The sequence below is a fragment of the Capra hircus genome, chromosome 22 (assembly GCF_001704415.2).
Source record: "Capra hircus breed San Clemente chromosome 22, ASM170441v1, whole genome shotgun sequence".
Lineage (NCBI taxonomy): Eukaryota > Metazoa > Chordata > Mammalia > Artiodactyla > Bovidae > Capra > Capra hircus.
In genome coordinates, this window is record NC_030829.1 from 35,998,550 (window position 1) to 36,026,200 (window position 27,651).

Here is a 27,651-nt window from a genome sequence, read left to right on the forward strand (position 1 = left end):
ATACAAAACTTCAGTTTCAGAAGATGAAAAGTTCTGGAGATAGCTGGTGGGGATGGTTGGACAACAGTGTTTCTGTACTTAATGCCACTGAAGGATACGTCTAAAATGGTTACAATAATACGTTTTAGGTTCTGTATATTCTACTACCATAAAATGAAATCTGTGAAAGGAGATGCTTTAGGGAATAAATTTAGTAGTCCTGTCCAAAAGCTGAACCCATATTTTGCTTTTGGCATGAAAAATAAGTGGTCCCACCTACTTTTGTGGCTATCTAGGAGTGGTTTATCCTGTCACTTGAGAAAGCAATAAGACTGGAATTAGATAAAATGAATTCTGAGGGAGGTTAATGTATCCAGTTGTGTGATCAGAGTGGATCATTGGCATCTGGAAGCTGGGAAGAAAAGTGAAGTATACCTCTGACAGGTGGTGTCAGGAATCCTACAGTAGGGACGTCATAATGGTGCTGTCAACTGACAGTCTCTCTGATGGAAAAAGCAGAAGCAAAGCTGAGCAGAAATGTGACTTGAGGGCAATGACAGCTTAAATGCAAACATGTCTCTGAGGCAAAGACAGTGGGCTACGTCTTATGCTTCCCTCAATGGGTTGCTTCTGTTTGTTTCATTGAAGTCTCGCTGCTGTACAGTGTCACATATGTTACAAGTGTATAACACAGTGATTCACAATTTTTAACGGTTATGCTCCATCTGAGAAATGAAGTGAAAGTCGCTTAGTCATGTCCAACTCTTTGCAGCCTCATGGACTGTAGCCTGCCAGGCTCCTCTGTCATGGAATTCTACAGGCAAGAATACCGGAGTGGGTAGCCATTCCCTTCTCCAGGGGCTCTTCCCAGCCCAGAGATCAAACTCAAGTCTCTTGCGTTGCAGGCAGATTCTTTACCATCTGAGCCACCAGGGAAGCCCATTTATAGTTATTATATTGCAACACTGTAGAATATATCCTTATAGCTCATTTTACACCCAATAGTTTGTACCTCTTACTCCCCTACCCCTATACTGCCCCTCCACCCATCTTCTGCCCTCTGATAACTGCTAGTTTGTTCTCTGTGTGTGTGTCTGCTTCTTTTTTGTTAATCCACTAGTTGGCTGTATTTTTTAGATTCTACACGTAAGTGATATCATGCAATATTTGTTTTCTCTGTCTGACTTATTTCACTTAGCATAATGTCAAGGGGTCATTTTTTGACCTGTGAAGCAGGAGATATTTCAGAGTGGGCCCGTCTTGCTACAAATTTGCGTCCAAATACAGATGCTGACACACAGTATGCCCTAAATGTAACAGACTCTGGGCGTCCCCTTTGTTCTCCCATGGTATCGGTGTCTGCAGGCCCTGAATGCTAAATGCTTATCAGAGTGGTTTTCGGTTCCTGTGTCTCAGTTATGTGAGGCCAGGTGCTGTCAAAGCTGTCACTCTCTTGGTTTGGTTGTGGAGTAGATGGGGGAAGGAGGAAGGGGTGTCCGCACATTTCTTGGCAAAGGCGGGTAACCAAGAGGTATGTCTCTTGCACAGCCCCCAAAACTGAGAACGAGGTACCCTCGCCAGCCTCATCCCATCACAGTAGCAACCAGCCGGCCTCGCTGACGGAGGAGAAGCGGACCCCGCAGGGCAGCCAGAACTCCCTGAACACGGTGAGCTCGGGCAGTGGCAGCACCAGCGGCATCGGCAGTGGCGGCGGCGGCGGCAGCGGCGTGGTGAGCACCGTGGTCCAGCCCTACGACGTGGAGATCCGGCGCGGCGAGAACGAGGGCTTCGGCTTTGTCATCGTGTCGTCGGTGAGCAGGCCCGAGGCCGGCACGACGTTCGGTGAGTGTGGTCACTTCTGCTCCCCAGCGTCTCCTGGGGTCACTGTTCTCTGGAGAGGAAAAGACGAGCCAGAATCTCATTAACAGAAATGCTTGTCATGCTTTCCGCTTCAGGTAATGAAAGTCTTAACTGGGGACGGACTTTATTGGGTAGCTTTTCCTCTCCTGAAGGTTGGGATTTTTTTTTTTTTTCAACTCTTCAGCTTCCATTCTGGTGGCACGTTCACAGGCAGACAACTTCATGCATAGGTGAAATTTGCAAAGAAGCCCCTTGACAGGATAAAGTGTGAGAAATTCTTGCCATAGAGAGACCTTTGCAAGGTCCTGAGCAGGGTATCAATCATAGCAGTTGTCTCAGAAGGTCTCCGCATTTTTAAAAGAAGCATATGGTTTTAGAAATAAATGCCTGCGGGGGGGTGGGGGGGAGAAATAGAGGTGTGAGGAGTAAAAAATATACATGCAATGCCCTTTCCATCTTATCTGTGTCCTTCCTCTACCTATCTCCATCTGAAATTTTTAAATTTTAATTTAAAATAATATGTTTACTGTTGCCTGGTGGAGAATCTAATTAAAATCTGAGTGCAGAGCTGTTTGTCTTCACTGCCCTTGAATTCTAGCAGGGGTGGTTGTCCTGTCTCATCCAGATGTTGAGGGTTTCAGCAGAGAGTGGAGAAACACAACTGTCACCTGCAGGGTACATGGGCTGAGACAAACAGGAAGCCAGGTGATTCTAGGAACTAGGAATCGTGAGTCTTCCTATTAGAATGGATCATAAGTATATACTCCAAACCTGATCCACCGTCTTCATTAAATAAAACGTCATTTGTTTTTTTCCCCAAGCACATTTGTTAGTTAATATGGAATATGATGGGAGATGGGAAGGGCTGTGCAGCCTTTGAAACATGCTTCAGCTCTGTCTCCAAATGACCTACCCACAAGGAGTCTGAGGACCAGTGGTCCAGGTCGCTTGCTGGCTAACATCAGCTAGGTGCTCCATCCTGTTGGATTTCTGCTCTGGTACAACTCCGTTTGTCTCCATTTAGTCTTGGTACTTTGCTTCCTGCTTAAGTCATGTCCCTTTAAGGTGCAAACTTCAGGGGACAGTGCGTCAAGCCAGGTCTGTGCATGTGTGGCTGCAGTAACAAACACGCATTACTAACAATGCCTCTGTGAGCTCTGTTAATAGCATTATCACAGCATGTTGTGGGTGGTTAACCTCAAGGCAGGGTGGTTTTCTGGCTTGTTCTCTCCATTAGTTTTGAAGACTTTTCCGTCCAATTTAAAAAGAAAAGCAGAGGGGACAAAGACATCTCAAGTTATTTTCTTCAGATCTGCAGTTTGTCCCTATGCACCCAGTGATATTCTCAGAATTTGAGTTCTCAGTTTCTCCTTCTAGAATGAAACAACAGATATGTCTGGTGGGAGGTTTTGTGTTGTTTAACAAATATCGAATGTCTTCACTCACAATTTGGTCTTTGATTGTTTTCCTCCAACTTTTACAATGAGCAAATTAAATTTTCCCTAATACCTTGCATGTGACCTCTCTTCTGAGCCACGCAGACTTTCCTCCCACCTGCATGATACCTTTTCCATGGACTTGTCCTTGGAGATGAGCTAAACTTAATCAATACCTTGAATTTGAGTATGGAGGCTTTCCACCACACCTGCTTGTTGCTTTCCAGAAGACTGTTTAACTCTCTTTTGAAAAATTCTTTAACCTTAACCTTAACATCCAGTGATGCAGACTCAGGCAAATATACTGAAATTCAAAGCAATTGCAGCTCATTTCCCATACACTTTATCCTTACACTCTGAATTAGGATGGAAGAGCCTTCTCTTTCAGGGTTTCCCATGTTAATTTTGTCACCCTTTCCCAAAGATGGCTCAACTACGTAACTGTCTTTACAGAAAGACAAACTCTCAAAATCAGTGGACATGCCCAACAAAATTTACAACTCAGTATGCAAGTATCTGGAAACCAGATCAGGCCACAAAGCCTATTTTCCACCTCTCTTCTAAAAGTTACCAGTCACTCTTGGTTGTGACATGAAGTGCCTCAGAGCGCACAGTAAACTTTCTTCTTCAAGTGCACTTTTCCTGATTTTTCCTGTCAGAGCTGTGTAGTAACTGAGGAGGACAAAGGAAATGATTAAAGAAGAAGGGCTGAGGAATGATTTGAACCTAGCTTCAGATCACTGTCCTCCATCTGAGTATGTACTAGATTTTCTTATGGCTTTGAGGGGATTTCTATGAGGAAGAAGGAGGATTTCAGAGCTAATGAGCCATTTGGGCCCTTCTCTGAAAGCCCACAAGAGCAGCTGATTGAGCAAAGGTCATAAAAGGAAAAATGCGTGTCAAGGTTGGGTGCTTCCTTGGCTCATCTCGTAATTATGCCCCTTTGCTAAAGCTTTCATCATGCTGGATAGCAGGCAGAAAGTCTAAGTGTTTGTCTATTAGGTGTTTTCAGATTGGATTTTTGGCACTAGCGGACTCTCTGACCTCACTAGACACCCAGTGATTGTGTTTTCTAAATGGAGAAAGAACAAAACATTGGCAGAAGCTTAAGCAACATCTGGCAAAAATGAAGTGACATGAACACAGAATGTGCAAAAGCTTCCATCCCAGCTCTGGGTTTCGTGTTTGAAGTCCCCAAATAAGCCCACAGCAAGTTACTTTGGGGGCTGTTGAGAATCTTTGGAAATTGCTAAAGATCCCAAATTTTGCCACTGATAGAAAGAGGAAAGCTGGGGTGTCCCCCTCATTTTAAATCGGGAAAGGACTGCAGCAATGAACTATCATTTAGGGCTGTAACTTCTTACCCAAACGCCCGAAACTTTGCCAATGTTTTGACCCTCGGCACAGAGTTCTCCTTTAATAACATTTGCTTAATGCTTTAATTAATTAACACTTAACCTTCTCTTTCCCTTTTCAACCCTTTTTCTCCTCCCTTCACTCTATTCCCATGTAACGTTAAAAAAAAAAAATTAAAACTGACTATCAAAGCAGGCAATGCATGTGTGGCCATGCCTCACAAAATAGGTCGGATTATTGAGGGGAGCCCTGCTGACCGCTGCGGCAAGCTGAAAGTGGGAGACCGGATCTTGGCAGTAAATGGATGTTCCATCACCAACAAATCCCACTCTGACATTGTCAACCTCATCAAGGAAGCGGGCAACACAGTCACCCTCCGCATCATCCCTGGGGATGGTAAAGTATACCTCTCGTGTGCGTCTCTGTCTCTCTCTTCGGTCTCACTCTGTCTTTGGTGTTCAGGTAATTGAATAGTGTTGACTTAGAGACAGTTCTTTCGGACCCTCTCTGAGAATACCCATCAAGCACTCGTGAGCCACTGTTATGAAATCTTACCTCACCTTCTTGACTTCATCCTCTTGCCCAGGGACCCTGTCTTGCTACAGAGATAAACATACCAGAAAATTTTTAACTCTCTCCAATTTATTTTGGCTGTGGTGCCCTTGTCTTTAAAACAACAGAATAGTTTGAGTATAGGTGGTAAAACTTGACTGATATTCTACCTGGAAACTATTAATGATTTTTTTAAAAAACAGGAATGTAAAATCTGAGTATATAGTATGATGATATCATAAAACCTCTGTAAGGACAGTGGAGAGCCAATGCTGGTTTTTGTGGTGTTGTTTTTTTTCAATCAGAGTAAGTGAATGTATCCATGTTTTTTGTTTAATAGGAGGTTATTAGAATTTGTGCTATATGATTTGTCTCTACTTTTTGCACGTGGATGAAGAAAGAATAAAATCTCAGTATTTTTAATATTTTGACAGGCTTCCATTAAACTAGGCCTGTTCTTATTTATTTGTTTGATTGGTTCAATTCAGATCTTTGGTTCTTTTATAACAGAGGTGATTCTGCCCCTTGAGGGACATTTGGCATTGTGTGGGTAGAGACCAAGGACACTTCTAAACATCCCACAGTACACAGGACAGCCCCCACTACCAAAAGCTTTCCAGCAAAAAATATCAGTACTTACTTTATTATTCTTACATACTATATTATTAAAGTATGTAATACTTATTATATTCTATTACATTATATTTACTTATTTTATTATTACTTAATAAAAATGGAGTTGATCTACTAATGTCTCTAAGAACCCTCAGAGAATTAAGTCCTGTATAATGACTTCCTTCCAAGCAGATTTTGCCCTTGGGAAAAAAGTGATATTTTTCCCAGAATGTTTCAGTGTCCTTTGTTTTTCATTCTTACTATATATTTATAAAATAAAATATATTCCAAAAGTCAGTGGTTATTTCTCAAGAGACAACTGTGGTTTATGGTTATAGTATGATAAAATTCTATGCCACTGATCTGTAAAATAAGAAAATCAGAAGTTTTATCTGAAAGTAATTCAACATTTTTATCTACTAATTGCTAGAAAGTGAGCCATGTTAGTTTAAAATTTGAGTACTATAGGCTGTGCACTTAAGAAGATGTAAATCTAAAACCAAACAATAAATATTTGAAAATTGTTCATTCTAAGAACAGGGATATTTCTCTGTACCAGAAATACCCCCTGCCAAATGTGGAGGGGAAAAAATAGCTCCTTGAATGATGGTCTATTTCAGCCTGCCTCAAATGCATGGTTAGTAATTTACCATCTGGTCTAGAGTCCATTCTACCAAATCACCACTCTGGAAAGCTATTACAATTTAGGAAAGTGGTCACAAGATGATATAACCTAGGTTCCTAATGGAAAGGATGAAGGAAGCTAGGAGAATTTGGTGAAAAATGGTGGAGAGAGCCTAATGTAGTATATAAATTTAGATACATTTATCTCCATGCTGTAGTGAGATTTCAGAAAATTAATTCAAAAGAAATGAACACAGGATATAACTTGCTGAGTCTATGTTGGTTAGTCTGTGGGAATGAAAAATTTCCAAAAAGGAAGGAAGGAAAGAAAAAGCGCCTTGAGGGAAGAGCTTGGAAAGGAATTCACAATCAGGAAAGATAAATATGCAGAAGCAACTTATACTCCTGTGCACATACTTGCTGACTTAAATTAATATTGGGCAAGGGAAAGTATTTTTTGAGAACCTGAACACCAAGAAATGGAAAGCAAGATAGATTATCCAATAATGTTTGTCAATAAAAAGATGTTTTTTAAAACCACAGTCCTTCAAAAGTGTAAAATTTGAACAGAGCTATCACAGGCCATCTTGGTGAGAAGAAAGTAAATGTTGATACAGTGTAGTTAAAGCTTGATGTGCTGCTGAGGATGTGATTTCATTGCAAGATATTTTAGGAATTCACCACCATGAAATAAAACTCTTTACCAATTCCTTGGTCATTTTCCAAGTGCAGGTAAAGGGAATCAAGTCTGCAGAGGGTGGATTTCTAATACTCATCTTTAAAGTGGGGCCAAAAATTGCCATCTTGGAAGTTAGAATGAAGGCAGGGGGGTTAGATTTCTGGACAGATGCTAAAGCAATCCATGAAGATTTTGCAAAAACCTATAGAACAAAGAGTGACCTTTGCAGTCTGATGAAGAGAAAACCATGCTGGATCCACTTCCTCCCCATAAAAGTGTGCTGGACATGGTAGATTGTAAGGTACAAGGAGGCCTTCTCTCCATGTCAGGAAGTTCTGGTCTCCTTCAGTCTCACTCTAGTGTTCAGTGGACTCGCCCAGAGACATTTTGTTGAGTGATCTTCATAAAAAAACTGAAGTCTTTCATCAGAGTGGCTCAGGAGCTCTTAGAAATCCATCTTGTTCAAGGTACTGTTCTCAAAAACACAAGGAACCACTTCAGGAAGAGGCACTCTTATGAGCCAGACAGAAAGAGATAAGCTGACCAAACTTGGAGGAGATGAGGCTAAACACTTTGTATTAGTTTCTGGGCTAGTTACTTGTTCATTATGGAGTTGAAGACTAACTCATCCTTTCTTTGCACAGTTCCTCAAAGGGGAACTTTAAAAAGCAGGGTAGTCTTGAAATAATATCACAACGAGGTTGAGCAATTTTAACATTTCTTGGGGGTTATTTTTATCAGACAAGGATTGAACTGAAGTCGTCATTTCCACACTGTCATTGAATACTTGTGTTTTCTGATTTTATCCTGTCATGTCAGTCATATTTCAATTCAGGATAAATATTTGCAAAATGTGTATTCAAAGATGCCTCTAAGAATAACCCATTTACTATTAATGGAGTCATGAATTAAGGAGAGATCACATATATTTAATGACTGAGAATGTCCCTAAATGAAATTCACAACCAAAATATTAATATTAATGGTTTATTCCTTTAAACCATACCTGGCATTAGTCCCCAAGTGACTTTTATATATATATATATTTTTTCCTTCTGTAAGGCATCATAACCATTTTTTAAAATTTCTTACTACAAACTATTTTAGTTTTCTAACTAAAAAATGATCAAATTAAAAAAAAAAAAAAAAGGACGACACACCCTTGATTGGTCCATGCTGGGAACTTACTCCCTATCCATTTGCTGTGCCTTGTAGCATATGGGTTCCGAATTCTTCCCCAGCCAGGAGCCTGACCCATGCCTCCTGCAATGGAAGCATGGGATCATGATCAGCTGGATTCCTGGGAAGCAGCATGCTCACCTGATTCTCCAGCTTCACTTCTCTCCTCACTCTCTCTCTCCCATTCCCTTCTCACCATTCTGTCTCTGCTAGCCCCCTCCAACAAAAGCTTTGAAACATGACCCCCCTTGATTTGGGCACTGCTGTGTTTACAGTTCTCAGACAGGCGTGTTCAGGGGAGTTCTCACCATCCTAGGCTTTTACGACCTTTGGGAAGAGGCTGGGAGGTGGAGTGAGGGCAGAGCCTCTTCTCCTGTGAGAGGTGGACTGCTGTATGAGAAATCTATGGTGGCAACACAGAAAGGCCCATAGCCTGGCTTACATACTAAATTTGAACTTGAATTCTGGCAAGTCAGAGCACACATGCCTCCTATTACTGGAGTGTATAGAAATACCCTGTGAAGTCTGGGTGTGAGTGAGACTGTTCAGACAGGGCAGATCCTGACTGAGCCAGGCTCTCCTGGAATCATCAGACTGAATCAAGTTCAAACTAATGAAAATATTTATGAACTTAAAAATACATTATTTAGGGACTTACTTGGAGGCCCAGTGGTTAAGTATCCATGCTTCCACTCCATGGGGTGTGGGTTCGATCCCTGGTTGGAAAACTAAGATCCTGCTTGCCCCATGGTGCACCCAAGTAAATAAATAATAAAAATAAAAGACATTATTTAAATATAGTCTCTTTTCCCTGAAGTCTCTTTTTTATGTATTTTTTTTTCTTTTTATTGGAGTATAGTTGATTAACAACGCTGTGTTAGTTTCTGGTGCACAACAAAGTGATTCAGTTATACATGTTTATGTATCTATTTTTGTACTTCACATCTCTCTCACTTAAAGTATTTACTTGTATAGTAAGTAAGGCTTGGTGACACAGGTAGTGCCATTTCCTTGGCAAAGGTCTAAAAGAGTTTAATTATCTTAATAGAAAGCTCTGTAGATATGACAGCTAGCATATACTCAGGCAAGAAGAACAGAGTTTCTACCATACACATTTTAAAAGTCTCCCCAAACTTTTCAAATATTTATGGGATTTAAATTTTCAAATGCTTCCTTCAGGTATTTATTACATATGTGTTTATGCATTAAAATATTTATGAATGGAATGTTTGTATCCGTTGTCTATTTGCTTGGCCTTGTAATGTGGTTCTGTAAGGGCAGCTAAGGATATTAACATGGGAGCAAGGTTAGAATGGTTAATCACTTGTCATGGAGATAAGTTGAAACCCAAGAGAAAGTTCCTTTCAGAAGTTAGTGCCCTGATTTAGCACAGCACTGTGATGGTGCCTTGAGAGCTAGGATATGCTCCTCTTGATATGTGATTGCTGTGGGAAGGGTAGTAATATCCATTTTCATTCCTCCGGGAGAGCTAAAGCAGGTATAAACACTGTTTAAGAAAGCACATAGGGCACTTCTGGAATTCATCATGAAAACAGTCAACCTGTCCATCTGCCTTAAGAATTCCACAAGTCAAATACATTGACAGTCCTTTTTAAAACTGTTGCTAGGGTGTATATTATATCAGACCCGTCTTTTGTGTTTATTCTTTTATATGGGGGACATTTTACTTTGGACTAGAGATAGAAATTTGTGAGGATGGGCTTCAACTCCGTAGTTTAAAAAGCTGGAGAGATTTCAGCACACACTGTCTTGGTTTGATTCTAAATGAAGACTTAAAAGCTCATTTAAAAATATATAACATTATAGATCTTTTAAAAAGCATCCTGGAAATTGAGGGTATGCTGAAAGTTAGAGTGCTTGAAAATGACCCAGGAAATCTAGAAGTCAAAACCAGAGTGTTTTGTATTTTAATTAATCTGTGATACTATTTAGTGAAGTTGGTGGTATTTATACAGGAAGGTAAAAGTACTTGCTTGTTAAGAAGGAAATGTACCAATCAGATCCAGTTTCCTTGACCCATGAATAATTCCCTTGTAAACAGAGTGAAGCTAAAAATTAACGGTCAGGCAGGCCCTGGGTTTAATTGCCAGTGCCTCCACTTGCTCTCCGGATGACCTTGGACATATTGCCTACTTTTTGTAAGCCTCAGTGTCTTTAGCTTTAAAATGGGCATAATTAATTGCACCTGTTTCTTTGGGTTACGAGGATGAAATGAAACAGTGCATGTGGGAATGGACCTTACACGGCGTGTGGCACATTGGACATAACTGAAATATGGTGATTGTTCATAGATTAAGAAAAACAAACAGGAGAAAAAATTCAGTGGGCTCGCTCAAATAGGCACTTGCATACCAAGTGTTAATTTCTGAAATGCTTAACGTTAAGCTTCAACTCAGAACAGATTTGCATATAAATATTTGAAAATAGCAGCGGAATGATAGGAAAATAAATAAAAGAATTCTACTTATACGTATGTTGAGTGGTTATCTGTTACATCTCATCAAACCTTGAAAATGGCAGAAGTACTAGAAAGGCTTGAGAATAGGATCTGATCTGCCTAGAAAACTCTGGCTACCAAAAACACCCAAGAATTCTAACGGGGAACCTCTGCACAATTCAGTAATTATAATCACTCTAATTACAAGGAAACTTTCTTTTTGGTATCCTGATGGTGATTTCCCCATGGTCCAAGCAATCTTGTGATTTCCCAGAGAGTCTCCATAAAGTTAATTACAGTACATAATATGAAGTGTTTTTAAAGGACCAATACATGTTTATGAAACTTCTGGCAAGTCACATTGACAGGCTTGGCAGTCTACTAGTCCTTTGTAGGGGCACAGAGGGTAGACTTTATGAAATACCACTTAGATTTACCTTGGTTGTGCCAGTTAACTGCAGTCATAAAAACAGACTAATATTATGCTGTTAATATTGTGATAACGGTAATAAATACATGCCACCCATAAAAAAGATGGTCTTCAATTTTTGAGCAGTTTTTACGTGCCAGGCACGAGCCCAAACACTTTTCCTCCCAGGTAGTCTTTGCATCAGTGTTCTTAGATACTTCTGTTATTCTTTATGTGTAGATGAGGAAACTCAAGCATAGAAAGTCTAAGTAACTTTCCTTCAAGTCCCAGCTAGTAAATTGCGAAGTTTGGGTTGCAAAGCCAGGTAGTCTGAGTCTAGCCTCTGACCTTGTAACCAATACACCCGACAAGCTTGAGAAGCACCACGCCCCCCTCTTGGAGGGTCCCAAGGTATACTGGCACAATTAAGGGTCCATAGGGAAAACAAAACACAGACACGCAAAAACATTTCTGTTTCATCCACTGTTTTTCACCCTTACTTGGCCACAGATTACTGTTCCCTCAGATTCTGGTGCAGCATTTGGTAAAACAGGTTCTAGGGGAGACGTCGTTCTGAAGCATGAACTAGATTCACAGTTTCGTTCACCTGATTGAGTTACATTTTCTTACTAATCTTGTACCACCACTATCCAGATCATAAGCTTTAGGGCTGGAATAGAAACTGTTAAAATCATATTTAAACTGTCTCATTTTGCAGAGAGTTTAAAAAACTTAAACACATTTCCACAGTAATAAATACAAAATAGAAATAGTAGCAAGGGCACTGGCTGCAGTCAGTGTATGTTGAGTGTATGTCAGATACAGTGCTAAACATTTCATACACTTTAATCCAAGAAAAGGGATGATTATTGTCCCATCCCTTTCAAGGAGAAGAAGACATACAGATAGTGAGTCAAGGACAAAGAGATTTGAACCCGGGTCTGATCTCCAGGCCTTTGCTTTTAACAGCTATTTGTAATGAAAATAGAATAACGGAAAGTCAGACCTAAGCTGAGTAGCGTTTTTAGCAAAGTACAGTGGAAGATAGAGCACAAATAAGTGGGATTAGTGAGATATCCATAGAAACTCTGTTATATGTGATGGGTAGATACATGTATTCCACAAACTATGGAGTGCCTACTGCAAACCTCAGAACTCCTAGAAACTTCTAGACTTCATGGTACACTGTGAAGTAAAAGGCAGGTTACAGGCTAATCTAAGAACTTCACCCCCACATTTAGCATTTTCTTGATTAGAAAATGTATAGCAGGTTCCAAACTGTCAATCTAAAAATAAATTCAAATAGTGCAGCTTACTCATCATTTTTTACTATCTGCCTTGATCTTAATGGAGAAGTAATTAGTAAAATAACATAAGACTGATACTATGTAACTTATTTTAATACATTTTTATATATGCACGTCAGTTAGCAGTCTGTAGGCATGTTCATGAGTGTTTTCAAATCCTAGGTTTCCAAGCTCCCAGAGATTAATGAAGTTGTTTATGAATGTGTTTAGTGAAGAAGAAAGTCAATTTACATGAGAATATAATCATATTTGTTACATTAGGGTGGCTTCCTGATTTGTACAACTTAAGATTTACATACTGGCTCTGACTAATGCAAGTTTTGAAAATAACTCTCCATGAGTGATACTAGGCAAGATCTCACAAGAATTCCACATTTTTAGTTGTATTTCATTAAAAGCTTTGGGGAAGAAAGTAGATGTTCTCTGTATGTGTATTTATGAGTAGCAAGAAGTTAGAACACTGACTATTCACATGAGAAAATCAAGCAGACTCACTAAAGATCACCGATAAATTGCAGGGACATTAGCAGAGACATTTATTATCAGCCTGTAAAAGTCTGGGAAATAATTTTGCAGTGATTTGATGGGACTGCCCTTTTCAAGTGATGGGGGAAGAGTGAAAGGCACCTAGCTTGGCTATGATTTTTAAAGTACCATTTTCTTGGGCAAACTCTTTATTTCATGTGTCGAGATACCTAGTTGGAGGAGTGTCATGGGGGTGTACATGGCTCACATCATAGAAGATCTTAGAATGGTTCTTTACACTCTTGTTTAGAAATTCAAGTCAGAACATTTTGAAATGGTGACAGAGAATTCAGATGTCATTCAGGTGTGGGGCTTCTGCACACCTAATTTGATGATGTCTTCTCCGGGGCCTTCATTTCATGATGCTCTGTCTTACCCTGCAGAGTCGTCGAATGCCACTTTGCTGACCAATGCAGAGAAGATAGCCACTATCACCACCACACACACCCCTTCGCAGCAAGGAGCCCAGGAGACCAGGTCAGACACGACTTTGGCTTCTTTTGTTACTTTCAGGGGGAAAAAGTAACTCCTGGTGGTGTGATGATACTTCTCTTTGATGCTTTCTCAGGCTCTCCATGGGTTTCTCTTATCTTTTTTTTTTTTTTCCTCTTGCTTTGGCAGGAATACCACCAAACCAAAGCCAGAATCTCAGTTTGAATTCAAAGCACCCCAGGCAACACAGGTGAGGACTATGTCTCTTTTTGCCTTGTTGGATTTGTGCATTTCCTTCCAATTTTCTGAAGCTCTTTTTACCAGGTATCTTATAAGGTACTCTCAATTAACATAAATAACCTTTTATGTACTAAATATATACTAAACACGAACTCACATTGGGTTATCAAAATAACATTATTTTACTACCTGTGAAAAATATCCCTAGACATCCTTTTTCTGGAGGCAGGGGGCGAAGAGGACCAAACAAAATAAAATGCTACCAATTATCTCAATAATAGGTGATCAGAGAAAGAGCAAAACAGGAGATAGCTGGTGATGGTATTCGTAAAGGCATTTACGTCAAGAAAATGTCTTTTGGTTAAGCTGTTACTCAGACTTGTGAATTTCAGGTGAGGCTCCTAAAGCTACCTACCTGTCCCACAAGGTGGTAATGGGAGCGTGTACAAGTGATAATAGGTGAAGCAGATTTGGGAGACATTGGGTGATACAGAGTTAAGTAGTTTTTTCTGTTTTTCCTCCTCCTCACTGGCCTTCTCAAAGCCTTTCCTAATCTTTTCCCAATTCTCCTTAACCAGCATAGGAACCACTATCAAGGTGTGTGAAGCTTGTTGTTGCTATCCAAATGATGAGATATTTTAGGGCCTTGGGCAGGGAGACTAAAACACCAGCAACGTGCAGGATGGTATTATTTAATGAAGGGTTTTTCCTGTCACAAATGCAAGTCACAGCCTCACTGATTAATTTTAATATATGCGTGTTGGTATGCAATCTGAAAGCACATTCATGAGTGTTTTCACATTCTGGATCTCCAAACTCCTAAGGTTAATTGATATTAATAAACAATTAGGAACCACCAAGAAGGGGATATAAATTGTGCCTTTGGGTCAAATGAGCCATAATGGAGAGTGTTTGGGAAGAGAGAGAGAAATGTGTGTCAATTTAAGTCCTCCCAGAATAACTGCGTTTAATTTCTTTGAATAGGAGCAAGATTTTTACACTGTGGAGCTGGAAAGAGGAGCCAAGGGATTTGGTTTCAGTCTTCGAGGCGGTCGGGAGTATAACATGGACCTCTACGTTCTGCGCTTAGCAGAGGATGGTCCTGCGGAAAGGTGTGGGAAGATGAAGGTAAGTAAGGGCGAAGCATCTGGGATGGATGTAAATAAGTCATCTGCAGTGACTTCTTGACATCTTATGATTAGAGCCTGCACGCTCGTGAGAATTACATGTTTCCACAGCTTTTCATCTCTCCCTCAAGCTTAGATGTATCTGTCAGAATTAGGTGAGCTCTTCCAACTCTGGCATTGAAGAAAGGATTAAAATCACCCATGAACTTACTAAAGTGGATATTGTCTGAATCCCATTTCCAAATCCCAATCCCATTTTCCGTTTCTTATACTTAATCTCGTATTCAGTTCAGTTCAGTCGCTCAGTCGTGTCCGACTCTTTGTGACCCCATGAATTGCAGTACGCCAGGCCTCCCTGTCCATCACCAACTCCCGGAATTCACTCAAACTCATGTCCATCAAGTCGGTGATGCCATCCAGCCATCATATCCTCTGTCATCCCCTTCTCTTCCTGCCCCCAATCCCTCCCAGCATCAGAGTCTTTTCCAATGAGTCAACTCTTCACATCAGGTAGTCAGTAGTGGAGTTTCAGCTTTAGCATCAGTCCTTCTGGTGAACACCCATGACTGGTCTCCTTTAGAATGGACTGGTTGGATCTCCTTGCAGTCCAAGGGACTCTCAAGAGTCTTCTCCAACACCATAGTTCAAAAGAATCAATTCTTCAGCGCTCAGCTTTCTTCATAGTCCAACTCTCACATCCATACATGACCACTGGAAAAACCATAGCCTTGGCTAGACGGACCTTTGTTGATGAAGTAATGTCTCTGCTTTTCAATATGCTATCTAGGTTGGTCATAACTTTCTTCCAAGGAGTAAGCATCTTTTAATTTCATGGCTGCAATCACCATCTGTAGTGATTTTGGAGCCCAAAAAATAAACTCAGCCACTGTTTCCACTGTTTCCCCATCTATTTGCCATGAAGTGATGGGACCAGATGCCATGATCTTCGTTTTCTGAATGTTGAGCTTTAAGCCAACTTTCTCACTCTCCTCTTTCACTTTCATCAAGAGGCTTTTTAGTTCCTCTTCACTTTCTGCCATAAGGGTGGTGTCATCTGCATAGCTGAGGTTATTGATATTTCTCCCGGCAATCTTGATTCCAGCTTGTGCTTCTTCCAGCCATACTTCCCTGGAATTCCTGGGTATCCAAGCATGCTTTGAGAGCAGGAAGCCATGTGGTTCTGTAGGTTCTGGGTGGTGAGCTCCATTCAGTCTCTCACTACTCACTGCCACCTTTCCCTGGCCTCAGGAATGAGTAACTGTCTTTCTTAACAGTGGGCCAAGGACACCATAGCATGAATATTCAAGATCATTTGCTAGTACTCAGTAATGCAAATTTTAAACACACACATGCCAAAAAAAACATTGTGTTCTATTTTGATATCTAATATCTCTTACCACATATGAATATGTTGCTCTTCTGGGCAGATCAAATGATTAAAAAAAAATCATTTGCTCATTATATCTAGGGGGCATAGATTGAGACATACATAGGGAACAGTTTGGAAGGAATTAAAAGAAATCGAGAGTCGGCTCAGGAAAGGAAAAAAGTGAATAAAATTAGTCCTGAGCAGAAAGGGGGGAAAGTGGCCAAAGATGAGTAATTTAATACTTGTAACTTAAGACAGAATCTTGAAGTTTATATTTCTGAAGACTGAATTTTTTAATAAGCTTTTTTTTTTAATTGAGAAAGTAGACCAGGAATGTGATTTTTTAGAATTAGATTTAAAAAATTATCCATAGTAAGAATATAATTTCCAAGGTCAAACTATGTACCAGTTTCTTATATATACACATGCATAATTTGTGCATATACAGTGGTATATAGTCCTTTTGTTCATATTTCAAACGCATGGATTTTGCTTTTCCCTTTACTCATTTTAAAAAGTTTCTGATTGAAAGAAACACCATTATTATGATATTTTGTACCATGTTATATAGTTCACATGACATACTGTAACATTTAATTGAACCTCAACATGGTAGGCATGAGCTGTTATCCTCCCCTTTCTCAGATGAGGAAATGAACTGCAAAAAAGTAGAGGACTTTGCCAAGATCACTTGGCTAACAAGTGATAGGACTCAAATTCAGTGCTTTAAACTCCAGTACCAATCTTTTTCTCTTCTGCCTTGTAGAATATGTGCTTCTTGAGAGGAAGTATCTGGCCTGTCTTGTTCATTCCTTTCCCTCCAACGTATTAGCAGTCAGTGTATCAGCCAGGAGTGTGGTCTCATCTGAAGGCTCCTCTAGGGAAGGATTTGCCTCTAAAGCTTCATGGTTGTTGTCAGGATCAGTGTAGCTTGGGCTGTTGGCCCGAGCCCTCCCTCATTTCGGTACTGTAGGCTCTGTAGGGCATCTCACAGCATGCATCGGAATAGACAAGTGAGACGACAAATGAGGGCCAGTAAGGCAAAAGCCAAAATTATTTTGTAACCTTATCGTTGACCTCTCATTACATTTACCATGTTCTGTTTGTGAAAAGCAAGTCATTCATTCCAGCTCACATCCAAAGGAAAGGAGATTACATAGGATATGAATTCAAGGAGGCAAGGATCATTGGGGATCATTGGCAAGGATCATTCTAGAAGCTGTCGACCACATCCTCTTCCTTCAGCAACTTATATTTCCCTCTGCTTTATTTTTTTACCTTAGCACTTACAAGATCTAGCATACCATGTTTTTTCTTTAAGTTGCCTGTTGTGTTGTATTTCCCATATTAGAATGTCATCTCCTTGAGGACAGAGAGTTTGTGTCTGTTTTTTTTTTTTTCATTTCTGTCTCCAAAGTAATAGATTTTTCTGGAACATGTTCAATGAGTAGTTGGTCAGTCAATAAGTGGAAGAATTTGACATCATAAAGCACCTCCATGGCTGATGAAACCCTTTGGTGATCTTCTCACTTGGCTCTCTCTTTCTGGCAGGTTGGTGATGAAATTTTAGAGATCAATGGTGAGACCACCAAAAACATGAAGCATTCTCGGGCTATAGAACTGATTAAGAATGGTGGCCGCAGAGTGCGCCTGTTTCTGAAGCGGGGAGATGGCTCGGTCCCAGAATATGGTGGGTCAAACTATGAAAACATTCCTTCCTTCCCTGGCATGACTCCATGAATTTGTCTCCAGAACTGCAGCAGGAAAGTCTTTTTGTTTCCCCTATTCACCAGTGTCTTACCAGCCTCTCGCACCATGTGATTATTTGCCTCGCTTGTTCTGAAATCTCTACACATTTCATCCTTTTGCTTGCTCACGTGGACTGGGGCATGGTCTAAGACGAGATCTTTATATAGCCCCCTTTCTGATAATCAGAGAGAACATTTTGTCTAGTCCGACCAAGAGCGAAGGAATGTTTGTTTGAACTGTGCCAAACCGTTTCTCAGATCCAATTGTTAGCACAAAATGACTCTACTCCTTTTAAGAAGCAGGAAAGCAGGTTTCCTGAGTGATAATGTTGAGGCACAATTATTTTTTTCTCCTCTCTCGTTTTTGATTACTTGATATCTTTATTTAAGAGGCATGAATTTTGGAGATGATTTGGGGGCTTTGCTCAGCATCAAGGAGGTGTATACAGTTCTGCATCCCTCCCACTAGTCCCTACCCCAAATCAGACCACCTGAGCCCACAACTACAAAACAAAACTGTTGAAACTTCAGCCATATGTTTTTAGATGATAAAGGATGAAATCAATTCCCAGTGCCCATCATGAGGGAAACACATTACTATACCTTTCCTGTAAGGAAAGCCAGCTTATGCATAGAGTTCCTTTGTCATATCTGTAGACATGATTTGACTAAACAGCAATGATCTTTACATAGCTTAGTGTTCTGATGGCGAAATATTGTATATTATAATAATTATGTCCTATTTGAGATTCTTGTTTAAAATTTAAAGGAAAAAAAAAAAAGCTATGCCCTAGATGTAGGGCTCTTCTTCCCAACCAAAGGTCTACAAAAGTTTCTATAGAAACTGTGATTGAATGGTCCCCATATACATCGGTCCCCTTTATTAGGGATTTATCTGTTATTGCCCTCTTTTCTGAAAGTCATTTGGCACAATGCCCAGTTGCATTTTGGACTTGATGAGATCCTTAATTCAGATGCAGCTCAAGGAGAACGAGAACTCCTTTGAAGGACAGTCTTCCCAGGTGTTGGACATCCATACAGGTGCAAAATAATGAGGGGCCTGTGGTGGGGGAGGGGCGGGTATCTGATGAGGCCCCTTTAGACGTGCCCAACCACAGGGGAAGTATTTTGACAACGTTAAGATGCCACAACTGTGCCCTGTACTAAACCTTGACTGTAGGTGTATCGATGCCACTGAAACTGTGTAACATTGTCTCCCTTTTCTGTCTTCCCTATGCTTCTGTTGGATGTGATCTTTCATTTGCGAGTCATCATCAGTAACCTGTGTACCTTCTCAAAACCTATGTCTGTTGCACTGAGGATGAAAATCCAACACTAACCGATGTTCTTTGGGCTAAAAATAAAGATCATTTCAATACACCGTTTTTTTTTTTTTTTTTTTTCCCAAAAAGGGTTGAATGTGCCAGGGTTGTGCTACTGTAATGTCTCTATATGTCATTGGGACTAAATTTCTCTAATTCTATTGATTAGAGTCACAAATGGGTTATAATATGTTAAGTTCCAATATTTTTCTGACTTGATTGGAACCTGCTTCTCTGTGAGGCTATTTTTGTAATGAGTTTTTTGTACTTAATTTAACTGCCGCGGTCTTGGGGGTGGGGTGGGGGAGGGGGGGAACTTTGTTCTTTTGTTGTCTATTGTTAATGCTCTCCTATGCCAGCCTGTCATTGTTCCAGTTGTTTGAAAAAGAAAGAGTAAAAGAAAAAAAAAGGATGCATCCATTGTCTGGGTTCTCTCACCTTATCTGGCTGTCTGAAAACGTCACTGTTCTGATTTTGGTCTCTGCAGCCTTATTTGAGTGTTGCCTTAGACTGTCTGACTGGACAAATAAACTCTCTTTACCCTATGTTAACAAATGCAGATTTTTTTTTTTCTTTCCTCTTTGTTATAGGGAATCTAAATGTTCAACTTTTTCTCTTTCTCTCTTTCTCTCTCTTCTCTGACTGTTCTTGGTGCTGGGCCCTCCCTTCTACAGCGATGATACCTCCTAATATCGCTGCATGTATGAGAAATGAAAAGCTCGGGGAGGCTTGCTTCTACCTTATGGGCCATAATCAAACTACGGTTTGTAGCTCAATCAATACTAGGTGTTTCTGTGCTGTGGCCTAATTTCCTCATTGCTTCTGCTTTAGCTCTGTTTTGATATGTTTGGCAATTCATTCTGAGCACCCTGCGTTCTTTGAATTGTAAGTACACCACTGACTCTGTGGAAGCCTTACTCTCCCTTCTCTTAAATATAGGTGTAGGAAACCCCAAGGTTAGATTTAGGATGGTCACTGAAGCCCCTTCCCTCACCTAGATCTTAAAATGACTTCATAAGCTTCTATGTTTGTTATTTCTAGACACCTCCCCAGCCATTCCAAAAGAACAAATCTCAGATCACAAAGCTCTCACCTAGAGAGATAAGACTCTGCCAAAACAGGAAAATGAGATCTCCTACTTAGTTATCTCTTGTCGAATGACAGTCCAGCGGCCAAATCTTGTTCACAGCCTGTTTTTGAATTGATAAGTAAAGTTTCATTGGCACATAACCATGCCCACTTCCTGTATGTGTTGTCTGTGGCTGCGTTTGCCATATAATGGCAGATGAACAGTTGTGACAAACTACATGGCATGCAAAAACCATAAATATTTTACTCTTTGGCCCTTTACAGAAAAAAGTTTACTGATTCCTGCTTTAGGCTACGTTCTTGTTTTTGTTAAAACTCACCCTAGGTTTTGGGAGATCCTTCGTGAAAGATTAATTGCGTAATGTTGACCTTGTTGACTCCTGAAAGATCCTTAAAGAGCGCCCCTGATTTCTTAGTCTCTCACTGTGGCCCTAGTTTGTCCTCTGTGACGCAGCACATCATTTCTGGTGCCCAGCCTGGAATGGGATAGCATGTATGACTTACTGGGTTTAGGTATGACAAGGCTTTGAAAAGAACTCTCATAAATCCAGGATGCTATTTAATGTTTTTGCAGTGTCATTTCAGATAGTTTAACAATAAACAGGAGCCTTTATGGGGCTCCTTTGCTTTTTAATCTATAGATGTCTTAAGGTTGTAAAAAGTCGCCCAGTGAATCCACACCTTAGATGTAATTATGGCTGCTTTTATAGCATCAAGAAAAGTGCCTCTATGCAAACCCCATGTAATGTCAAATGTGCACTTGACAACCTCTCTTCCACTTCCTTTTATCTGTCAGATGACTCCACAGTTTAAAAACAGTTCCTTAAACATATGCAAAAATAAAGAAAATAGTTGGACGGCACTCACACAGGTAGAGAGAATGTTTAATGGACCCTCTCATAATGTCACATTTGCCTGTCATCAACATCTGGCTGTGTTGCCTCTGTCATCACCAGCCTGGATTTTTTTTTTTTTTAATGAAAGTATACTTTGCTTACAGTAACATTCATAAAACCTGAGGGCCCAGAGCAGTGAATTTCTACCTCTCTATGCACCCATTTAATCCCTACTCAGATCGAAACATAGATTCTTTCCATTCCCTTACAAAGTTCCCTCATGCCCCTCCAGTTTAACAGCCCAGATTTTTGTAAGCACATTAAAACAATCTTTAAACAAAGGAATATTTTCTGTCATGGGGTGGGGGGAGATGTCAGGGAGGAAGGGTGATGGCTGGGGGAAAAAAGAACAGGAGATACTAAGGGGGAGGGCCTTTTGATACTTCTAGACAGATTACTTGGGCTATTCCTTTAAAGACTAAACTCATGACTGATGTTACAAGTTGAATGATCTATGTGAGTACAAAGATGGTAGGCTCGCTGCCAAAAGCCACAAGTACCAGTTTTTAACCATGGCTAGTTGGAGTTATACTTAAATTAACTAAGAGTCAGTTTGGCTTTGATTCTGACTGCTTTTAACAGTTGTTTGCTTGTTGTGACTAATGGGGTCTCAAGAGGGCGGGTGGGGACAGGAGCCAAGGTCCTTGATACCAAACTGTTGCTCTCCTTTGTCTTCCTGGCAGACCCCAGCAGCGACGGGAACGGCCCCCCCACCGGTCCACAAGGTGTTCCGGAAATGAGGGCTGGGCCCCCTGACCGCCGACAGCATCCATCATTGGAGTCCAGTTACCCACCCGATCTTCACAAATCATCACCACATGGGGAAAAGCGGGCACACGTGAGAGATCCCAAAGGCAGCAGAGAGTATAGCAGACAACCCAATGAACATCACACATGGAACGGAACTTCTAGAAAACCCGACAGTGGGGCTTGCCGACCCAAGGACCGGGCACCCGAGGGACGAAGAGACGCCCAACCCGAGCGGATGGTGACCAATGGCCCCAAGAGGAGGTCTCCGGAGAAGCGGAGGGAAGGCACGCGCAGCGCTGACAACACTTTGGAGAGAAGGGAGAAGCAGGAGAAGAGGAAGGAGGTTTCCCCGGAGAGGAGGCGAGAGCGGTCCCCGACCCGCCGGAGGGACGGCTCTCCAGGCCGGCGGCGGCGGTCTCTGGAGAGACTCTTGGATCAGAGAAGATCGCCCGAGCGCAAGAGAGGAAGCTCGCCCGAAAGGAGAGCCAAATCCACCGACCGGAGGCGGACCAAGTCCCCCGAGCGGAGGAGAGAGCGGTCCCTGGAGAAAAGGAACAAAGAGGACAGAGGCAGCCACCGGGAGAGGGACGAGACGAGTCTAAGACAGGACGCCGGCCGGAGTTCCAGACATCCCCCGGAGCAGCGGAGAAGACCTTACAAAGAGTGCAGCACCGACCTCAGTATCTGAGAGCCTGCGTCACATTCCCAGCCTTTACCATGTCAAAGGTTCAAAGAGGAAGCTCACAAACCTGAAATCATTTAGTTTCTTACCTAATGAAACATCTGACGTCAGCCTGATGATCCTCTGACTAGCGACATTTGATGCATTTGAAATCTTATAAGAAAAAAAAATATATATGAAAAGTGGTGTGCCTGATGTATCATATTAAAGAAAGTATTTTTAAATGCATACTTTTTTGGGAAATTATTTGCTAAATGCTTCCCCCAAGGGATATAAATTTTGTTTCTACATAAACTGTAGAATTGTTAAGAATTGTTCCCTTTGGGGGTGGGGGTGATCTTTTTCTCTCCTGGTTAATTGGGGCTGTTGATCATTTTCTCTAAGTAAAGAAAATTATTGATCAAATTTAATTAATTTGATGGAGACTGTTATGTACTGATGTAGTGTTGTAGTGTAGTTAGGTGTGTTTTTTTTTTTTTATAAAAGCAAAAAGGCAAAAGTTATATTTGTAAAAGCTGAGGACTCCTTGGAATAAATGAGGATTACTGATGATCCTAAAGTTAAGCAAACTGTATGAAGAGACTACTGTTGCAAATGAAGGATATTTATAGCTAAAGGACACAGCACAAAGCACAAAGAAATGTTATGTTCTCAAGTGATTCTCCATTCAGAAAACAGTTTGTACTCTCCCTGGCTATAGAAAGGTGCAGAGAGGAGAAGGTCGGTCACCGTTACCTAAATGCAGCCCACGCACAGATGGTCAGGTATTAGCATCAGCAACATTGAATGAGACTCTCATTAAGGCAGTGCCATGAAAGTTTTGCTCAGCTGCTAGAAGGAATGCACAGCAAACACCTTTGGTGTTGTCTTGCCTGATTTAAGACTGAAGAGTAAATGGCATGGGAGACAGGGTGGCGGTGTGAGGAGCCCTAAGAATCACTAGTACAGAAAGTTTCCCTTTTTATCATGAGCCTGTGGTTGCCCTTTGCCAAATTGGGGAGGAGGGAGTAAGCCTTGGTAGAAGGAACTTCTCTGTTGATATTTAAAGACATGAGGGTTGGGCATGCTCATTCTTAGAAATGCCAGTTTTCTTTGGAACCGTAATAAAAATCTCCAAAATGGTTGAAAGAGAGAGAAGAATTCTATTTCATTATTTCTAGATCTGGTTGACAAACATCTGCACTTATGACCCTGTCCTTTTAATCTTTGGGCAGAACAAAATATAGAAATTTTTCTTTAATAGAAGACATTCTTTTGCTATCTCACAGGAGGTTGGTTGGGTCGGCTATAGCCCCGGGTTGTGGTTGAAATGAATTACTGCCTAGCTGAGCCAAAACCTTTGCTTGTACCTGTTGGACCACTACAACAAATCGCTGCTTATGATGCATTGCGTATTTCCGTAGTACTGTTTTGCATTTTCCATACAGATACCAAACTTTGCAAGTCAATCACTGTTGTTCTCATGGTACTGTTTAAAAAAAAAAAAAAGGATAAAGAAAAAAAAATGGAGAAAACCAGCCAATTATCTTGTGTACAGAGTTAAAAATTGTAATTAATAGAGCCTGTTTTAAAAACAAACAACTGTTGCCTTTTTTTCTTGTATAAAAGAGAATTTATGACAAAAGAATTAGCTGTGAGGAATGTGACATGTGTTTATATTTCTGAATATGGAACAAATTGATTCATTGGGATATATTTTACTGTAAACTAAATCAGGTATGTAAAGCTGTTTTAAAAATGGGAGACTATATAAGTAATTCTCTAAAGCTTTAGTTGGTTTGAATATCATCATTTCCTCCATGGTGAGCCTGCTTGTGAATTATTAAGCACTTGTTTGCATTTCTGTTCTTCATTCATTTCTTGCAGTGTGCTGTGGACTTAATGCTCTTTCTGTATTGATGAAAAGCAGTATGTGGGCCAATCTTTTTATAAAACACTATGCATATATAAATATTACATTGTTCATAGCTTTATTTGACTTATGGGTTTATACAACATTACAATGAGTAGCTGTAACCAAGTTCATTTCCTGGAACAGACACAATGTACATTCTATAGCTAAAAAAGAGGAAAAAGTCTGAGACTGCTATTTTTATCTTCAGAGTTTTCCATACAGAGCATATATTGAGCTACAGTAGTATGGTGAGGGAGAACGCAACTGAATAATGATGTTCCTTTTTCATCGATTTCCTAAGAGCCAACTGGGGATTTTATTCCTAAGGCTCCACTGCTAGGAGTTCTCTCACTCATTCTAGCCAAATCCATGATGTTTAATGATCGATGCTCTCAGTTGTGGTCCAGAGTTTTAAATAAATGAAATCAAGAGGTGGATTTTTGGAGTGGATCATGAAATTAACATCTCAGTGTCTTTCTTGTTGTCAGAGATGTTTGACATGTTAAAATCTATGTGCTACCCACCTGGGCTTGGCTTTATCCGTGAAGACTTTTAGTGTGGCAGTGCCATCTGAGTTTCATACTTTGAAAATATCATACTTTACAGGGACTATACATTAAGCAGAAAGATAGAGTTTTTCTCTGAACTACTGTAACCTTAAATTGGAGACTGATTCTTTTGAGCCTACTTTCCCTAGTTCCCCACTTCATGTAAATGTCTTGATGAGAGATGATATGAATGAGTATTTTGTATGATTAAATCAAACCCTTTAGGAACTCCCCTCCCACCCATGAGACAGTTGATGCCTGAAAGAATGTTGCGGGGAGGACTTAACACCCTACTTGTATTTTTTAAGTTTCTTTTGTGAAAGATTTTTTAATGCATTTTTACTGTAAAAATACATGGAAATGTATGCATTCCATAACCACGATTGCTTCTGGATTGATATCTTTCTTGTCTCTGTGTTGTCTCAAGTATATCAGGGTCACGTCACCAAGTAAGAGTGTCTGGCTCCCAATGCAATGAACTATCATACCATTCTGTTCAAAGGGAAGAGATGATGGTCTTTCAGTAATATAGTGCCTTGCTACTCAAAATCCAGCCTGTAGACCAACTGCCATCTCATCACTGGAGAGCATATTAGAAATGCAAAGTTTCAAGCCCCACTCTTGACCTGCTGAGTCAGAATGTGCCTTTAGCAAGATCCCCATCTAATATGAATACACATGAAAGTTTGAGCTGCATGGTGTTGCACGGAACCCTGGTGATAAAGCACAGCCTGCTAAGCCAAGAACTTCATTGCCTCCTAACAGTGTAATACTGGGCCAGTTCCTTAACCTCTTTTAAAGAATCAGTTTCCTCATCTTTGAAAGGGCAGATGTCATAGAGTTGATGAAAGGAAATGCAAAGTGATTAGCACACCTCTGGCAATCAGAAAAATCCTCAGTGAATAACACTAAACTTTTTTTTTTTTAAGGAGTATTTTCTGCATTCCAATCAGTATTCTACTTCTTTTTATTGTCCTGGTTTATTTTCCAATCAAAACGAAGAAGTATTTTCTCGATTAAAATGGGGAAGAAGGCCTTCTATTTTAATTGTAAAGTTAGCAAACAATGTGGTTCATACTACTTCACAAGTATAAAAATTACAGTGACCAGTGTTTTAAAATAGGAATCCAAAATGCCATGCTGTGAAAGTTAAGATGAAAATAGCCTCAAAACTTATCTTTTGGTGATAGAGATGTATGTGAAGTTAGACATACTTTTAACTCGAAAAGGCTAACCAGTCAGTGAGTGACTCTGCATGTATTCTGGTTGACATGTAGTTTGTAATCCTTTCCAATTTCCTTACAGTTTTGGCATTGTTCCTTCATATGACTTAGTAGTTAGGATTTTCCTACAGAACCTGAGTTCCTAGGCACTCAAAAAGTATCGTCTGTGATAGTATATTGCTTTATTTTGTCACCAACATGGTGATTATAGACACTGCTCACTTCCCAAAACTCTGTTTTGCTAAAGATGGTATCCAGATTGGTCCTTGGCTTAACTGACAATGGAAACTATTTGTGAAACCCTTACATTGCACAAGTTCTTTGCCTGTCATAAACCACAAAGAAGGTGCTGAGGGTCAGTTAGAGCTCTCAGGATTTTTCCTGCTGGGGGGCCAGTGTGAGACCACCTCAGGTGGTCTGCATCAATTGTGAAAGGCCCTTCCGAGTTCTTCCAGGAGTCTTTTCTTACCATCCCTCGACCTCATCAGCATGAGGGTTCTCAGCACAGTCAGATGCTAGTGCTTTCGCACTATGTGTAATTACAAACTTTCAAGGAAAATAACAAAACTGGCCCCTTCCAATACGGTTATTTGTTTTTGTTTTTGCAGGAGTGGACCTTCTGTGAAAATGTTTTGACAAGTTTCATCCGGTGATGTCTTTAATCATTGTGCTCATTGTCAGGGGCAGGAGTGGTGTGGTTTTACTTCTTCACACCACACAAGACATCAGGTTTTCACTCAAGCCAAAGGGCAAGGCCTTTTTGAAAGCACATAGATCTCAGCAAGGTGGTGGAACTGCACAACTCAGATTGGAACTTGAACCCACTGTCTTTGAATTGAGATCACATACCTGGCCTCAGAACTTTATGAAACTCAGATTCTTTGTGTTTCATCGCAGAAAGAATTCAGTGGGAGACAAAGTGATAGGTAAGAAGTGGACTTCTTTAGAGCAATACACATTCCATAGACAGAATGCAGTCTGTCTCAAAAGGCAAGAGAGACCCTAAGGCATGGTCATCTCAGAAACTGAGAGCAGCCAAGGGCGAAACACACACCACAGTGTGGAGTGTGGGCAGTCTCCATAGGTGAGAGACCCTGAAGTATGGGGTGGTTAGTTTTTATGGCCTGGATAATTTTTTGGGGGGGGTGGGGGACATGTCCTGTGGGATTCCCAGGATTCTCACGCTACCTGTCAGTGCAGGAGACATGCAATGTAAGAGATGCATGTTCAATCCGTGGGTCCGGAAGATCCCCTGGAGAAGGGCATGGCAACCCACCCCAGTGTTCTTACCTGGAGAATTCCAAGGACAGTGGAACCTGGCAGACTACAGTCCATAGGGTCACACAGTCAGA

At 40.7% G+C, this 27,651-nt stretch overlaps 1 protein-coding gene across 15 annotated transcripts in view; it reads left to right on the top strand.

The window, feature by feature from the left end:
* The window catches only part of MAGI1 (membrane associated guanylate kinase, WW and PDZ domain containing 1), a 649,715-nt gene extending 624,258 nt beyond the window's left edge, over window positions 1–25,457 (top strand). For 5 of the 15 annotated variants that reach the window (XM_018066866.1, XM_018066858.1, XM_018066859.1 and 2 more), the window contains 7 exons: window positions 1,528–1,821; window positions 4,824–5,027; window positions 13,363–13,456; window positions 13,601–13,661; window positions 14,636–14,779; window positions 17,699–17,837; window positions 21,886–25,457. In XM_018066866.1, the coding sequence (XP_017922355.1) occupies window positions 1,528–1,821; window positions 4,824–5,027; window positions 13,363–13,456; window positions 13,601–13,661; window positions 14,636–14,779; window positions 17,699–17,837; window positions 21,886–22,640 (1,691 nt within the window). In that variant the 3' untranslated portion in view covers window positions 22,641–25,457. Of the gene's footprint in view, window positions 1–1,527; window positions 1,822–4,823; window positions 5,028–13,362; window positions 13,457–13,600; window positions 13,662–14,635; window positions 14,780–17,698; window positions 19,627–19,891; window positions 19,981–21,885 lie in introns of those variants that run through there. The other 10 variants (XM_018066860.1, XM_005695758.3, XM_018066864.1 and 7 more) reach the window with 5 other exon arrangements.